This window comes from Bufo gargarizans, chromosome 5 (genome assembly GCF_014858855.1).
Source record: "Bufo gargarizans isolate SCDJY-AF-19 chromosome 5, ASM1485885v1, whole genome shotgun sequence".
Lineage (NCBI taxonomy): Eukaryota > Metazoa > Chordata > Amphibia > Anura > Bufonidae > Bufo > Bufo gargarizans.
Window position 1 is genome coordinate 192,365,067 of NC_058084.1, and position 18,228 is coordinate 192,383,294.

The window sequence follows — 18,228 nt, forward strand, 5'->3', positions numbered from 1 at the left end:
TGCGATGCGTGAGCTGAACGCATTGCACCCGCACTGAATCCCGACCCATTCATTTCTATGGGTCTGTTCACATGAGCGGTGATCACTTATGCGTTGTGTGAAAATCGCAGCATGCTCTATTTTGTGCGTTTTTCACTTAACGCAGGCCCCATAGAAATGAATGGGGTTGCGTGAAAATCGCAAGCATCTGCAAGCAAGTGCGGATGCGGTGCGGTTTTCACGCACGGTTGCTAGGAGACTATCGAGATGGAGACCCGATCATTATTATTTTCCCTTATAACATAGAAACAAAGAATGTGTTGGCAGATAAGAAGCATTTGGCCCATCTAGTCTTCCCAATATACTGAATACTATGGATAGCCCCTGGCCCTATCTTATATGAAGGATGGCCTTATGCCTATCCCATGCATGCCTAAACTCATTCACTGTATTTGCAGCTACCACTTCTGCAGGAAGGCTATTCCATGCATCCACTACTCTCTCAGTAAAGTAATACTTCCTGATGTCACTTTTAAATCTTTGCCCTTCTAATTTAAAACTATGTCCTCTTGTGGTAGTTTTTCTTCTTTTAAATATTCTTTCCTCTTTTACCTTGTTGATTAGAACATGGTTATAAGGGAAAATAATAGCATTCTGAATACAGAATGCATAGTACAATAGGGCTGGAGGGGTTAAAAAAGAAAATAAAAAAATAATTTAACTCAACTTAGTCCACTTGATCGCAAAGCCCGGCTTCTCTTCTGTCTGTCTTCTGTGCTGTGTGCAGTAACAGGACCTGTGGTGACGTCACTCCGGTCATTACATGGTCCATCACATGATCCATCACCATGGTAAAAGATCATGTGATGGATCATGTGATGACCGGAGTGACGTCACCACAGGTCCTGTTCCTCCACACAGCTAAGATGAAGACAGAAGGAGATGCCGGCTTCGCGATCAAGTGGACTAAGGTGAGTTAAGTTATTTTTTATTATTTTTTAACCCCTCCAGCGCTACTTTACTATGAATTCTGTATTCAGAATGCTATTATTTTCCCTTATAACCATGTTATAAGGGAAAACTATACAATCTACAGAACACCGATCCCAAGCCCAAACTTCTGTGTAGAAGTTCGGGTTCGGGTACCAAACATGCACGATTTTTCTAACGCGAGTGCAAAACGCATTACAATGTTTTGCACTCGTGTGGAAAAATCGTGCGTGTTCCTGCAACGCACCCGCACATTTTCCTGCAACGCCCCGTGTGAAAGAGGCCTTAATGTACCTGATGGAATGGTAACAATAACAATATTTGAAGCGTACAGTTGTAATGCTAATCATATCTTGTACCTCTTTCCGAGCTCTGGCACTTCCAACTGTGTCTATGGCTTTTGCTGCTCTCAGTGTCAGCAATCTGGCTTGTTCAATCGCAATGCGACTCTCTGCTATCCAGTGGGCAACCACTTCCTGTGTGAAGAAAAACAAAAAGACCACATTTGTATACACATATATGTGAATGGCCTTCCTGTAAACCAAGCTACAAAGGTCAACATCAAGTACATGACTGGAAAGCAAACATGCTGCTTATTACAGGAAACAATAACCTAAGACCTCTGAATCACTCCACTTATCGTGCCATGCCATCTGTTTACAAAAACATTTATGGGTTGTTTCACATGGCTAAAGGAACTGCTTGAACAAATTACAATCGACGATACAGACAGGAAGTTGACAGTGGTCATTTTTATTTTCATCTTCAGGGGACAATTATCAGGAAAGGTTTGAATGAATAATCGTCCTTGCGAATATTTGTTCAAACCCCTACTCATAGAATTAGATTACTGCTTACCTGAGGCGTGTGCTGATGAGAAACAGTAAATCTTTTCCTCCCACATACAGTACATATACGAGATAACGGTATATAGCATTTACCCCAGGATATAGCTAGTTATGGTGCAGAATGAGATATAAAATTGGCAAACCTTTTTTTGAGTGCTACAACTCTGGCTACACAGAAGGGTCTTTTTTTTAAATGATCCATGACAGATATGTCTGATCCATTTTTTCATGAACCCTAATAGATCTCACTGACCGAATATCGGTCTTATATTTTTTTTTTACACTATTTTGCCCATCACTAACACTGACTCCAGAGTGAACATTATTAACCTTATGTACAATTCACCACGGATGCTTCCACACAATTATAAAATTGGGCCTCCAAATGATTCCACTAGGCTCCAGATATATAACGCTATCCTGTATATACCCACAAAATAACAACACTGACATTCTACTTACATGATGGTACAGCTTTTTTCCGAAAGTTGTTCTTTGTGCAGCTCTAGCACACATAAGCTGAAGAGCACTCTCAGCTGCTCCAATGGTCCTCATGCAGTGATGTATGCGGCCTGGACCAAGGCGACCCTGTGCAATCTCAAAACCTCTGCCCTCTCCTGAAAAGGAAAAGTCAGGAATAAAGTCAGGGCAGTGACAAACCCATTAAAGGGGTCTTCCTCCACTAAGAGCTGTGTTTTATAGAAGCAAAGAGGCCAAAATAAGTATTTAAAACAGTTATATAATGTTCCTACTGTTAATATAGTGATTAGAACTGTATACTGAACCAGTTATATGTGTGTTTTCTTACAGTTCCACCAAATTCAATTGCAAACTACAAAGTTCACAAATGCAACCATTCAAATTCCATATTGCAATCCAAATTGCATACAACCATACCAGATCATACTCAACCAATCTGCAAATAGTTATTGCTAACTGCATACTGCAAATTGCGACCAAATTCAGCAAGTAGAACTATTAGTTAGACATTGCGTCTCAGAGAGATCATAAAGTGCTTAAATAACTTAAAGTGAGAATACAGATACTCAAGAAAGAAATATATCCACCATTTTATGTTGAATGACAAGATTGAACAATTGAACCACCATCTTATGCATACCGCCATTTTGTGATATCTTTTCAACACGTGTTATGTACATGGACTATCTGCTGCGGAGTTAAAGTTAATAAAGAAGTTATTTCAAGCATTTAGTGTGCTCTTGAAACCTACTGTTTCTATATAACGACGCTAGAGGAATTACAGAGTAATAGACAGTCTGGTTAGACTAAAAAGTCAGATATATCTGAATTCTTCTAATGCCACAGCGCAAATGGCACTTCATAGTGCTGCGCCTGCCATAAACAATGCTTATCTCCATCCACAGTGACCAAGTATCTGATTGGTGCGGGTTAAACCACTGAAACCCTTCCGATCATGAGAATGGGGGTTCCATGTGCCTCCTACTGAATTGAGTGGAATTTGTGCATGTACACTGCTGCTCCATTCACTTCTATGAGATAGTGTTCAGATATACCAGGCAGTCCCACAGAGTTGAATAGAGTGACAGTGGAGACGCACAATTGACAATCCATTAAAAAGGGGGAACCCAGGACTCCACTTTAGTGCAGGTCCCCACGGTCAATCAAATATTTTTAAGGGTTTTTCATACATACTGCAGATTTTCCGCAGCAGAATTGTGAGCTCCATTGGGGACAGTAAGTGATGATAATGTATGTAAAACACTGCAGAATATGTTATCTCTAAAGTCAGTCAAATAAATAATAAAATAAATAATACAGAAGCAGCAGAGTAGATGCGATTTAAAATAATCTTATTCACATGCTGCAAAAAATGTCCACAACAGAATCCACACAACAATTAGATCTGCAACACAGAGGGTGAATTCTGCAACATATTCTTTATTTGGTGCTGATTCTGATGTTGTGAAATTCAGGCAGATATACTTTTATTTTCCGCTATGAACATACCCCTTAAAGAAAATATGACGAATTGCCATAAAACGTCCTGCCCATTCAATATAAACATGTGACTGTTGTTAAATACATTTCAGCCTCAAATTTTATATTATCAGATTCTTTCATTCATAAAATTGCATATACTGTAAATAGCATGCTTATGAATGAAACCTAAAAATATGTACTGTGTATTGTCAAGCAGCCCTATACAAGGGCATATGTAGTATGGGACAAATGGATCTGTTATAAAGATCCCAACCCCTGCAGTGCCCTCAGTACACATAATGGCCCCCAGCAGTAATAACGTTCCTCATAGTGGCCCCCATTTGTAATAATGTCCCCCATTGTGGCCCCAGCAGCAATAATGTCTCCCATAGTGGCCCCCAATATTGGTAATGTCACCCATCGGGGCCCCCAGCAGTAATAATGTCTCCCATAGTGGCCTCAAGAATTAGTAATGTCTCCCATAGTGGCCCCCAGCTGTAATGTTTTGCTTTAGCAAACAAATAAAAATAATCACCTCATCCACTTGCACACACAGAGGCAGTCGTTCCTCTCTTGATTGAAAAGGACATGCCTGAAGGACCTGCGCTCAGGTTGATGACACACCATGCATTCCCGAAATGAATGCGTGGTGACGTCATAATTCTAAGCGCAGGTCCTTTTCAATCAAGAGAGGAGTGACTGCCACTGTGTGTGCATGTGTGCAAGTGGATGAGGTTTTTTTAACCCCTAAAAGTCATATTTTTCTAGTGTACCTGGACAGCTGCATTCCTGCCCAAGTGGCCGTGAAAATGGGCAAAAATAGGACATGTAAAAAAAACTGCCATGTGAATAGCCCCATAGACTTTCATCAGTGCTAAAATTGGCCTTGTTACGGCCCTTACTTAAACGGTCATCACACGGCCATTTTTAACCGCCGTGTACATGTAGTCTTAGGCTGTGTCTTTGGCATGGCCTATCAGGTATACAGCCATAGCAGGCCTAAGGACCTTTGTGAGGGCACTGGCTTCCATGACTATTAAATTATGCCCTGCAATTGTGTAACAAGGTTATGATGGGGTAACACAGAGTCCCCTCCCTCTAACCACCTAGATATGTTAGATCTTGCCTGTTTAACCCACACAACATTTAAGGGGTTAAACAGCCAAGATTACATGCAACTCTGATCCTGGTCTTTGCAGCGGGGTGTCCTGTGCCCAGGCCATCCACTGAATGTAACTGTACATCTATATGCTGGAAGGCAAGATTAAAATGGATGTACAGTTACATCCCAAAGTGTGAAGGGGTTAATGTACAAGTCTATAACTGCCTAATAATCCAAAATATATTCATTTCCCGTAAATTTTATATAGCATCAAAAAGGATGACCATCATTTACATCAATCCCTGTCTGCAATAAAAATAAGAAGCTAATTTAATACATGTATCCTATTCACCTACTTTGCCTCCCGTGGCCTGTTTCGCTGCAGAGTGTACTTGCTTCTGGTCTGCAGACTACTGTGATTAACTAGGGGGATCATGACTACAAACAGTCTCCTCAATAATCAGGTTATGTCTAGAATCTCCCCTTTGGCTAGGGTCACAGGTTACGGATGCCCCATGGCTGAAGTGTGCCCACAATACAACTAAAACCATGCTAACATGTGATGAGAGGGGTTAGACGTGACTGCCTCAGTGGTGGGGTTGAAGAGTGTGTAGTATGTGCCATACTGCAGGAATATGTACTCTATCACCTATCTAAAATAATTATTTTTGAAAGTGAAACTGAACCTTTACTTTAAGCAAATTGTGATTCCCGTAAATGCCATCATCCTTTCTGAAGAAAACACAAAAGCTTACAAAAGGTCCATTGTGTTCCATCTAAATAAGGGTTGCGTACGAAATAAAAAGTGAAATCTGTAGCAGCCAGAAACGTTTGGAAAACTGGAATAAGTCTGTTTATACTTAAAGGGATTCTGTCATCAGATTAAACCCCTATAACCTAAAGATATCCTCATGTCCGGACTAAGAAGAAGAATCCTAAGCTGGCCTTATTAAACCTCACTGAGGCTCTATTTGTCCAAAAAACAGGTTTTTATAACCTGCCAATCACTTACTTAAGGTGCCCAAGGGGAGGTCCGTTAATACAGGGTGCCCGTCCGCACCCCTCGCCGTTCGGTGCCCATCGCCGCCTTCCGTCTTCATCGCCGCCTTCCCTGTCTTCAGCGCCGCCTTCTACAGCTCAGCACCGCCTCCGCAATCCTCCCCGTCCCTCTGCCAGATCCCGCGCCTGTGCACTAAGCTCAGCCAATCTGCAGGTCATATTAGGGTTGAGCGAAGTGCGCATCACGCCGGCGCATGCGCACTTCGCTCAATGAAGCCGCTGCCAGGAGTCCGCATGGGCGCATCAGGCTGAGCCTAGTGCGCAGGCACGGGATCTGGCAAAGGGACGGGAGGATTGCAGAGGCGGTGCTGAGCTGTAGAAGGCGGCGATGAAGACGGAAGGCGGCGCTGGGCACCGGATGGCGAGGGGTGCGGACGGGCACCCTGTATTAACGGACCTTCCCTTGGGCACCTTAAGTAAGTGATTGGCAGGTTATAAAAACCTGTTTTTTGGACAAATAGAGCCTCAGTGAGGTTTAATAAGGCCAGCTTAGGATTCTTCTTATTAGTCCGGACATGAGGATATCTTTAGGTTATAGGGATAAAATCTGATGACAGAATACCTTTAAGAGTCACTTAATGAAAGGCATGGAAGACTACTCATTAGTAACACCATAACAAACACTGCACATACAAATGCAACACAAGCACAGTTCTTGGTGGCCTAGAGCTTAGGTTCTTAATCTGTGGTATATCTTTCCCATGGTGTGTAAGCCCAATCTCTAAGGGTATTTTACGGGATTTGCTTTTAAAAGGTACAGAACTATGTAAAAGTTTAGCCTTGGGGATGCAAAGACTATCATTTATTTGCGTTTGAAACATTAAGAAACGCTGGTCTAAGGTAGTTGGGAGATAATCATTACTAGCTCTGGTGATCTAGGGTTCATTCATTGGTCATCTAATGTTCTCTTTAAAAGGGTTGTGTCATGAAGACACTTGTCCCCAGTTTGGAACTCCCCTCTTTCATTGTGGCTCCCGTTCTGGCAGACTTGAGCTGTTCTTGTTTGACATGGATGGTCATTCACCTGAGGCCACTGCAGGGGAAAATGCCTGGCTGGCTGATTCTTTCATTGGCTAAATATGCCATCTGCCAGGAGTGCATGAATTTTAGTGGGGTTTTCTCTGATGAGAAAACTCCTTTAATGGTAGAATGAGTTTATAATGGACTCACTGGTGGTCTACGGTAATACCCCCATAGCTGCCAACAGTCCTGATTTTGCAGAGACTGTCCCTAATAATCATAGACCGTCCCTGCAAATTCCAGGTGTCCCATGGGCAGAGTCCCAGTCATAAGCAGGCAGTCCGAGTGGATTTGGGATGTTCCTAGGGCGGGGCTTACATGCCCCAAATTTACAAACTAGCAGTATGGTCCAAGGTGCAAGACTGGTTAATGTTTTATTTCATGATGGTCTAGGGTAACGCAGAAGTTAATAACTGGTGGTCTGAGGTTTAATCACCCTCCTCAGGCTTCAATGACACGTCCTGTCTCTGACAGGAAACTAAACAACACACGTACATCACATTCGGTTTCCCTCCTGTCCCGATCATACAGAACAGACTCGGGCAGGGACATAGAGAACTGTGCGGTTAAGAACAGCCTCGGGGTTTCTTTTTATGATTGTATAAAGATTTTTTTAAGGAAATTCTCAGGGGGGTCTGGAGTGTCTCAAGACTATAAAATGCAGAAACCTTTTAGTGAGTTTTTTCATGCTAAAAAGTGTGCGTCTGAAGTATATATACATACACATATAAATTGTAGGGATCTGTACTTGTAGTAGGCTTGTCAATTACAGATTTTCAGTCAGCGCATTTCAAAGCCCAAACTCTGCTTCATTTGTTCACATAAACATAACAGAGTAGCATCCAAGTTATAGCGTCATAACATAACATAAAACAAAAATAAATGCCTGCCCATTTGGCTCTACCTATTACACAGGCAATTCCCGTCTCACCTATAGAGTCCTGCCAGTCACCAAGATCTAACCACAAAGGTCAGCTCTCCATGCTGAATTCCCGCAGACTCGTATTCTGAGGTCTGCTTTATTCCCCCCGTGATGATCCCTACAGGCCTCACCTGGGATCACCTAGGGCTAGTGGAAAAACCTGTAATGGAGGGGTGTGGACTGGGAAATCCCTCCACCAAACCTATCTCCCAGTGCAAAGAAATCCAGCCCATATAAACTTAAACCAAGAGCTCCAGCAGGCTATGCTCTGCTGAAGCAAATGCATCTTTCTGGATTTCCGCTACCTCACCCAGCTAACGAACCTGGATGAGATATTCACTCCCTCCAGCACTTTACCATACACATTATCACAACATTCACAGTACTTAGTCCGCTACCTGTCCTATGATGCAGGGTTATCAGGCGGACATTGTAAAATATATAAAAGAGTAGAGAACAATAAGAAACAAAAAAATAAAAATACAAAAATGTTAACAAAAAATACTATACTTTTTTTTATTATTTTTAAAATCTGATGAAATTCAAACAAACAAGTTTGAAATGCCAGTAAAGAAGAATTACTTTATGTACTTTATTCTTTCCCTAATAGTGAGGTTTTGCATTCTGCACAATGGCATACCTAAAATATTTCCATTTCCTAAAATAACACAAATAGTTCTGGATGACTTTTCTCCACTGTACAGAGATACAGTTGAACAAATGAAAATTCTTCCTCAATGTCATCCGTCTACTTCTTTCGTGTATGAGAATATCAAACATTTACTTCATCCAGACCTCAAACATGCCACCCTCCGCACATTTTAGATGGCTCAGCTCCACATTGTTGAGTAGAAGTAAAGCCAGAATTGACAAACAGACACATAAGTGATGTTGCTTGGTAAGAGTGAGTACCATATGTCTATGCAAGTTGACTGTTTTGGTACAGTACAGACTGGCAGGGACAGTAACTTTTGGCACAAAACCGCAAGCCAAGTGAATTCATAAAGGACATAGATAAGAGTAGGGAGTATATTACATTATTACTTATAAACCCTCAGTTGCTGCAGAACCTCTTTTAGGGAATTAGAGGAAGGTTTCTGCACGTGATGGATTGACTGATGGATCTATGGTATGTACCTGAAGGGATGATTATATAACGTTCTATTCCCCTGTATTACATATAAATTATGTATTTGCCACAGTTTGACATTAGAGCTTTGTTAAGAGCACAAACAGCGACTACCTGCATCGGACACAAGGAATTTGTGGCAGACAACCAACGCAGATGCTAAGAAGAGTTCACTGCCCTGTTACATCACTGGGTGTATTTTGGCAGAAAGTAAACTGACATCCTATCAGGCTCTATTATAATCTATGCAGGGATCCGTTGAGTCACAACAGCACAGCTCTGCAGGAACATGTACTCTGTCACCTATCTAAAAATAATTATTTTTGAATGTGAAACTTTAAGCAAATTGCAATTCCTTTAAATGCCATCATCCTTTCTGAAGAAAAAGCATTAAAAGCTTACACAAGGTCCATTGTGATCCATCTAAATAAGGGTTGTGTATGAAATAAAAAGTGAAATCTGTAGGCAGTAACATGTGGGAAACTGGAATAAGTCTGTTTAAAGTTAAGACTTAATGAAAAGCATAGAAGATTACTCCTTAGTACCACCATAACAAACACTGCACATACAAACGCAACACAAGCCCAGTTCTTGGTGGCCTAGAGCTTAGGTTCTCAATCTGTGGTATGTCTTTCCCATGGTGTGCAAGCCAAATCTCTAAGGGTATTTTACGCAATTTGCTTTTAAAAGGTACAGCACTATGTAAAAGTTTAGCCTTGGGGATATAAATATTTATTTGAGTAGGAGGTATTTGTGTTTGAAACATTAAGAAACACTGGTGTAAGGTAGTTGGAGAGATTAATATCACTAGCTCTGGTGATCTAGGGTTTATTCATTGGTCATCTAATGTTCTCTTCTTTAAAAGGGTTGTCTCATGAAGGCACCTGTCCCCAGTTTGGGATTCCCCTCTTTCATTGTGGCCGAGCTGTCCAGTACAGACAGGGAGGCATAGTAACTTTTGGCACATAACCGCAGGCCAAGTGCATTCATAAAAGACATAGAACCTCTTTTAGGGAATTAGAGGAAGGTTTCCTCACATGATGGATTGACTGATGGATCTATGGTATGTACCTGAAGGGATGATTATATAACGTTCTATTACAGAATTTATATGTAATACAGGGTATTTGCCACAGAGCTTTGTTAGGAGCACAAACAGCGACTACCTGCATCGGACACAAGGAATTCATGGCAGACAACCAACGCAGATGCTAAGAAGAGTTCACTGCCCTGTTACATCACTGGGTGTATTTTGGCAGAAAGTAAACTGACATCCTATCAGGCTCTATTATAATCTATGCAGGGATCCGTTGTGTCACAACAGCACAGCTCTGGTTTCCTCTTTTTTTTTTTTTTTGTGAAGGGGAATTTCCAGAATTAGTCTGAGACTTGGCTGTCTTTTCATACTGGATTGCTAATAGCGTCTATGGTTTTAAAAACTCCATCCAGCACAAAGCCAGCAAAAACAATCAACAGTTTTCGTTCCAACAGAAAAAATACTGTCACACTCCAAAAGGGATTCCATCCTGTAAAATATGGACTTACCCAGAATTAGATTAGTTACAGGAACTCTCACATTGTTGAAATGCACTTCAAAGTGTCCTCCATGATGGGTATCTGCAAATATAATTGTTTAAATGCAGCAGAAAAGATGTACTGGCAAAGCAGAAAAAACATTTAAAAAGTTGCCCCCACTGTCTGAATGTTCAGTGATGTGCATCCAGACAATTATCAGGGATGAATGTTCATATGAACCCTCTCTCCAGATATCTGTCCCGCGTAAAGGTACCGCTGATCACCCACTCATTTGTCTGGTGATGGCATCTTTCAAGCAGCAGATAAAATCACTGTTTATCGGCAGCACAATGCCTGGTGTAAACAGGGACATACCGCCGACAAGTAATTAATCTATACAGGGATAAATGATCGCATTAGCAATCGTTCTAGTCCATGCAGCTGAACGTGTGGGCATGACCTGGAACAAATGGTTAATTCCCGATCATTGCCTGGGTATTCACCCACAGTAATGGGCCCTAAAGGTGACTAAGTGTAGACATGAATGTACGAAACATGAACAATTACATTGGAATAGAATACTCTTATACTAGGTTCATATCCAAGCTACCTGATGCACATGTGAACGCACCCTTATTGTAATTGTTTTCTTTAGAAGTGAGTCTGGTAATAACAATGGGGAGATGTGTGTTCGGAATCTCTGCCATAGTCCTGTAGGCTCCATCAACATAATATGGGCACCTGCATGTACAGCAGACCGCATTGTGTAAATGCAGAGTGGCTGCTGTGACTACACCTTTTACTACCATTTCATTTATAGGTTTTAAATTCTGTAGAATTTCATAAAGTATTGTCACAGCAGCAGTATCATAGCTCCAAGTCTCCAAATGCCTGAGTAGACAGAGTAACGTGATGAAATTTTGGTTGTGTACTATTATACTACTAGTATGAAAGCAAGCTCCATAGTGCAGGCAGCCAGAGTGCTTTACCTCCATAGCAACAAAAAGACTGCATCATTACCTTCATACCCAAACACTTTTAGCGCTCTGATAATCTCTACTCCTTTTGTGTCCATGGGAACAAGGATCATGCTGTGCTTCTTATATCTGAAAAATAATATTATGCAAAGCACATATTTTAAATGATAAATTTAGTTTACTGAAAATTTATCCCAAGCTATCCTCCTTAAAAAAAAAAAAAAAAAAAAAAACTCTCGTCCATGGGTTGTGTCTAATTTTGCAGCTCAGAACTGTTAAAGTGAATCAGCATGAGGAGACTTATAGGCCATATATGCTCCTCTGGAATTCTGGGAGGGAAGAAATGCAAATGAGATCTTAAGAAGCTCTGCCTTGAATGCCACCAGGTGTAAGACAGCTATCCTATAAGTCAATCTTCAACTTTTTAAATAGACCTTGAGACATGACTCTGATATTAATTAAGCCAGCACCTCATCTGCAGACAGCTGTTTTGGGGTGATTGCCCCCCACCAGTGCAGAGCAGAGAGTACTGGCTTAACTAGGTGAGATGTCTAAGTTAGAATTTGGGGGATACTATCTCTCCCTGGGGAGAGAGTGCCTTAATCAGCGTGAGGAGACTTATAGGCCATATATGCTCCTCTGGAATTCTGGGAAGAAAGGGATGCAAATGAGCTCTTAACAAGCTCTGCCTCTAATGCCACCAGGTGTATAGCAGCTATCCAATAAGTAAGAGCTGTTTCACACGAGCGGATGCCGTGCGTGACATCCGCTGCGTGAATGAGAGCCAAGACCTGATGCGGACAGCAGGAATACGGAGCAGTAACATGACTGATAATGCTCCGTGCCTCTCTGTGATCTTTTTACTACAAAATCACGGTGACAACTTTGTCTCACTGTGATTTTGTAGTAAAGAGATCATAGAGCGTCACGGAGCATTATCAGTCATGTTAATGCTCCGTGCTTCTTCTGTTCGCAGCGGGTCTTGGCTGTCATTCACGCAGCGGATGTCACGCACTGAATCCGCTCGTTTGAAACAGCCCTAAATGTTCACTCTGCTCTGCACTGATGATGGCCAATCACCCCAAAACAGCTGTCTGCAGATGAGGTGCTGGATTATTTAATATCCGAGTCATGTCTCAAGTCCTATTTAAAGGGTCGAACATTGACTTATAGGAGACTTTAATGGTAAGCACTAGACATGTTTTGCTGGGTTATACAGGGAGTGCAGAATTATTAGGCAAATGAGTATTTTGACCACATCATCCTCTTTATGCATGTTGTCTTACTCCAAGCTGTATAGGCTCGAAAGCCTACTACCAATTAAGCATATTAGGTGATGTGCATCTCTGTAATGAGAAGGGGTGTGGTCTAATGACATCAACACCCTATATCAGGTGTGCATATTTATTAGGCAACTTCCTTTCCTTTGGCAAAATGGGTCAAAAGAAGGACTTGACAGGCTCAGAAAAGGCAAAAATAGTGAGATATCTTGCAGAGGGATGCAGCACTCTTAAAATTGCAAAGCTTCTGAAGCGTGATCATCGAACAATCAAGCGTTTCATTCAAAATAATCTACAGGGTCGCAAGAAGCGTGTGGAAAAACCAAGGCGCAAAATAACTGCCCATGAACTGAGAAAAGTCAAGCGTGCAGCTGCCAAGATGCCACTTGCCACCAGTTTGGCCATATTTCAGAGCTGCAACATCACTGGAGTGCCCAAAAGCACAAGGTGTGCAATACTCAGAGACATGGCCAAGGTAAGAAAGGCTGAAAGACGACCACCACTGAACAAGACACACAGCTGAAACGTCAAGACTGGGCCAAGAAATATCTCAAGACTGATTTTTCAAAGGTTTTATGGACTGATGAAATGAGAGTGAGTCTTGATGGGCCAGATGGATGGGCCCATGGCTGGATTGGTAAAGGGCAGAGAGCTCCAGTCCGACTCAGACGCCGGCAAGGTGGAGGTGGAGTACTGGTTTGGGCTGGTATCAAAGACGAGCTTGTGGGGCCTTTTCGGGTTGAGGATGGAGTCAAGCTCAACTCCCAGTCCTACTGCCAGTTTCTGGAAGACACCTTCTTCAAGCAGTGGTACAGGAAGAAGTCTGCATCCTTCAAGAAAAACATGATTTTCATGCAGGACAATGCTCCATCACATGCGTCCAAGTACTCCACAGCGTGGCTGGCAAGAAAGGGTATAAAAGAAGAAAATCTAATGACATGGCCTCCTTGTTCACCTGATCTGAACCCCATTGAGAACCTGTGGTCCATCATCAAATGTGAGATTTACAAGGAGGGAAAACAGTACACCTCTCTGAACAGTGTCTGGGAGGCTCTGGTTGCTGCTGCACACAATGTTGATGGTGAACAGATCAAAACACTGACAGAATCCATGGATGGCAGGCTTTTGAGTGTCCTTGCAAAGAAAGGTGGCTATATTGGTCACTGATTTGTTTTTGTTTTGTTTTTGAATGTCAGAAATGTATATTTGTGAATGTTGAGATGTTATATTGGTTTCACTGGTAAAAATAAATAATTGAAATGGGTATATATTTGTTTTTTGTTAAGTTGCCTAATAATTATGCACAGTAATAGTCACCTGCACACACAGATATCCCCCTAAAATAGCTAAAACTAAAAACAAACTAAAAACTACTTCCAAAAAGATTCAGCTTTGATATTAATGAGTTTTTTGGGTTCATTGAGAACATGGTTGTTGTTCAATAATAAAATGAATCCTCAAAAATACAACTTGCCTAATAACTCTGCACTCCCTGTAATGCACAACATGGGACAAAAGATTATTTTTCCTACAGAGAAGTGGGGATGCCAAATATTGGACATGTATGGCACATCATATAAAGTACATCTTAGGTACAAGAAATATAAATTAATGGAGATTAGTCCAGTGACTCCGGAAGCACAATGAAGTCAAGGACAATAAATATTGCTTTACTGCCTCTGCGCCTGATGAGCAGCAGTGGCTGGTTTTGTTATAAGCAGAAGCATTAGAACATGCTCTAAACCTGCTGACAAGTCCCCTTTAAGTTACGTTCCAAAAACTGATCACATTTCCTTCCATGAACAAAGCTGCTGTAATAGCAGGTCTCTCTCAATATGTACCTGGAGGAGGAACCAGTATCTGTTTTACCCATTACAATAGCTATTTTGCAGTTGAAGTTTCCAGCACCTACAGAAAAGAGATAAAAAGAAAAATCAGACATCAAAATAACATACAGTAATTAAGGTGTATAAAGATATTGGTCCACATTTACTAGTTTTCTGTAAAAGTAAGAGAGTGTTAATTTAGTTTTAAACTGCACTGGAATTATCACAGTGGCTGATAAATATGACATACCTGTCCATAGAACATTTAAGCCATGACCCCTTTTCCCTAAAAGTCATGCCCCTATCCCCAGGTTAGGTCATGAATATCAGATTGATGGGGGTCAGAATCCCCTGCTGATAAGCTGTTTGACGAGTCCACGACTAATTGGGACTGAACTGCACAAAAAAAGTCATTTTTGACTTTTTATACACTATTTTTGGTCAAAACTTTGTTTTCAAGACCACTATAGAGGACAAGTCCTACAAATCAACATCACAGGGTGGCCCACCAGGAACATATGTAGTTATTGTGATGGTAATTATTCCAGTTATATCCCTATAGTTTCAATGTTAGAAATATATTATTGCGATTTTCTTTTTGCGTTTCGTCTGGGTTCTCCTTACTGCTAAGGTCAACCTATTCCAAAAATGATTAAAAAAAATGTATTCTGCTATGACTATCTCTCGTATCAGAGCAAGGTAATACATGAGGTGTAGGTGGATCAATCGGCGCAAATTATGTTCTGCATGTGTTGCAACTTATAAATGCTTGTTTCTTACAAAAAAAAAAAACACATTTGCTTTTCCTATTAATTCTTTTTGGAGCTCAGATATTCAAAAAAATATATATAAAAAAAAAAAAAAAATTCTTATATTATGAGCAGGTGGCTGGAAAACGGTTTCCTGCAAGTGGACAAATAACAGAATTCCCCATGGCACCTCTTGACAGTACTAAAATATTGCAGCCAGCAGGGAGTTTACTCAATTCTGGTAAATGGGATTTACAGTACAGTACATGTCAGAAGATAAAAGCCAGATTTTTGAATGTGCACATATTCCAATATAACATGGGGATAATGACTGTAATAGGAAGAAATCTATTGAAGAACAACACTACTAGCCCATCAGTCTATGTGGTAAAGTAGAAACTTATTTTTAGGTAAACTATTGACTAAGGCCTCATGCACACGACCGTCTGCGTTTTGTGGATACCGGGAACACGAATACCAGCCATGTGCATGCTGCCATTTTCTTTCGCCCTTCTGTAGAAATGTTCCGTCAAAAGGACAAGTATAGGACATGTTCTATTTATTTAATTTTTTGTGGCACGGACATAAGGATGCTGACAGCACAGTGTGCTGTCCACATTTTTTGTGGCCCCACTTAAATGAATGCAGAACAAATAGCGTCTTTTGGTTCGATATCTGGATTTATAGTAAATTTTCATAAATCGGAAGCACGGCAAAAAACCATTGGGGTACTTTCTTCCCATTTCAATGGCATTCTGAGTCCATTACATATCTGGGGGTTAAATTGGCCACCAACCAGGTCCATTTATATAGGCTGAACTACCGTCCTCTCATAACCTCGGTCATTTCTTTAATTCAGTCATGGCAATATTTTACGTTGTCTTTCTCGGACTGATGTCTTCTCCTTAAAATGGTAGCCTTTCATAAATAGTTATACTTAATCCAAACTTTACCCCTACTGCTACACTCTTCCGTTATTAAAGTTATTCAAAGAACCTTTAGATGTTTCATCCGGGGCACTACATAGAAGAGTTGTAATAGCCTATATAAATTAAAGCAACCTTGTATACTGGGTGGTCTTAACTTCCCCGATATTTCACTGCATAACTTGGCTGCCAACTTTAGATATGATCTGTTCATGACGGATGCATGCGGTTGTATTATGGTACTGGAAGCGTTTTTCTGCAAAAACGCTTCCAGTACCATAATACAACCGCATGCATCCATCATGAACAGATCCAGTTGTATTATGCCTTCTATAACCATGACAAATCCGTCATGAACACCACTGAAAGTCAATGGGGGACGGATCAGTCTTCTATTGTGTCAGAAAAAACAGATCCGTCCCCATTGACTTGCTCCGCACCACATCAAGGACAGAAAAATGCCGCTTGCAGCATTTTTCTGTCTGCGATAGGGACGCAACCAAACGGAATGGAATGCATTTTGGTGCATTCTGTTTCATCCCGATTGACAATGAATGGGGACAAAACTGAAGCGTTTACAATGATACCACATTTGTGTAATTTTTCTTGCGTTTTAATACTGAATAAAAATTTTTAAACGCTTTAGAAAAATATATAAAAAAATTATCACCATATTCTGACCCCTATAACTTTTTTGTAGTTATGTGTATGGGGCTGTGTGAAGGCAAATTTTTTTGCGGTGCGATCTGGACTTCTCAGTGATACTTTGAAATGTCTGTGACTTTTTGATCACCTTTTATGAAATCATTTTTGGGGAGTTGATGTGACAAAAAATGGCGAATTTGGCAGTTTTTTTCCCGTTGCAATATTGTTATATTTTAATTGTATGGGGATTTACGCATGCAGCGATGACCATGATGTTTATTTTTTTTATTGGTTAAGTATTTTTAGGAAAGGGGGGTGATTTGAACTTTTATAATTATATTTTTTTTATATACTTGAAGGTCCTGAAGGGGTTAAGGAGATGACAGTCACAGGCTCTTAGACATTACACAAGTAATTGGCAGTAAAAGCATTAAAGGGTATTCTGGTTTCTGAGGGGGAAAAAAGGACATTGAATTTTCTAATATTCTGTTTCCTTACAGTTTAATATCTCTGCTTCCTGTCATTAACCATGAACCTTTATAAACCCTGTGGAACCTGATGCTGCACTTAGGACTATTTCACACAAATGACACGGATTGGCTGCAGATGCATTCAATGAAACTCGCACCATTTTGCAAGCAAGTTCCGTCAGTTTTGTCTGTGATTGCGGTCAGTTTTTTCTACACGGCTGAAATGCGTTTGATGCATTTTTCCACGCATGATAAAAAAACTGAAGGTTTTAGCAACTATCAGTGAAAAATGCACTTGCTTGTGGATACAATGCATTTTTTTTTTTAAGAAGCCCCTTCTTAACTTCTATGGGGCCAGGGCTAGAACATGCTGCATTTTTCACGCAACGCAAAACTGATGCATGAAAAAAACGCTCATGTACACAGACCCATTGAAATGAATGGGTCAGGATTCAGTGCGGGCAATATGCGTTCACGTCACGCATTACACCCATGCGGAAAACTCACTGGTGTGAAAGGGGCCTCAGAATGCCATCCATCTATCCTCTACTTGTTGATCAGCAAGCTATCAAGAAGTAGGGAACAAAAGAAAGGTAGTATGGCTGCATCCTCAGACTACACAATAGCTCATCTTATTTACTATCCTGGCTATTATTCCTTTCCCACATCTTGACACGTGTATATGTTGGTGATCATGAGGAGCACAGCAGCTGTTCCCATGTGATCTTCTGCTGTCCTCCTGACAGTCGGGATCAGAGAAAACTCCAAGCCCTGCTGTTCAATCCTTCTTGCATTATGATTAGGGATGTGCGAATAGACTTTAGATACT

At 40.9% G+C, this 18,228-nt stretch overlaps 1 protein-coding gene across 1 annotated transcript in view; it reads right to left on the bottom strand.

Moving 5' to 3' along the window:
* Positions 1–18,228, bottom strand: part of ACAD11 (acyl-CoA dehydrogenase family member 11) — a 125,428-nt gene that overhangs the window by 14,690 nt on the left and 92,510 nt on the right. Inside the window, exons 14-18 of the mRNA XM_044295835.1 lie at positions 14,625–14,691; positions 11,547–11,632; positions 10,557–10,628; positions 2,280–2,434; positions 1,329–1,445 (exon numbers count right to left, since the gene is read on the bottom strand). Of these exons, the coding sequence (XP_044151770.1) occupies positions 1,329–1,445; positions 2,280–2,434; positions 10,557–10,628; positions 11,547–11,632; positions 14,625–14,691 (497 nt within the window). The remainder of the gene's footprint in view (positions 1–1,328; positions 1,446–2,279; positions 2,435–10,556; positions 10,629–11,546; positions 11,633–14,624; positions 14,692–18,228) is intronic.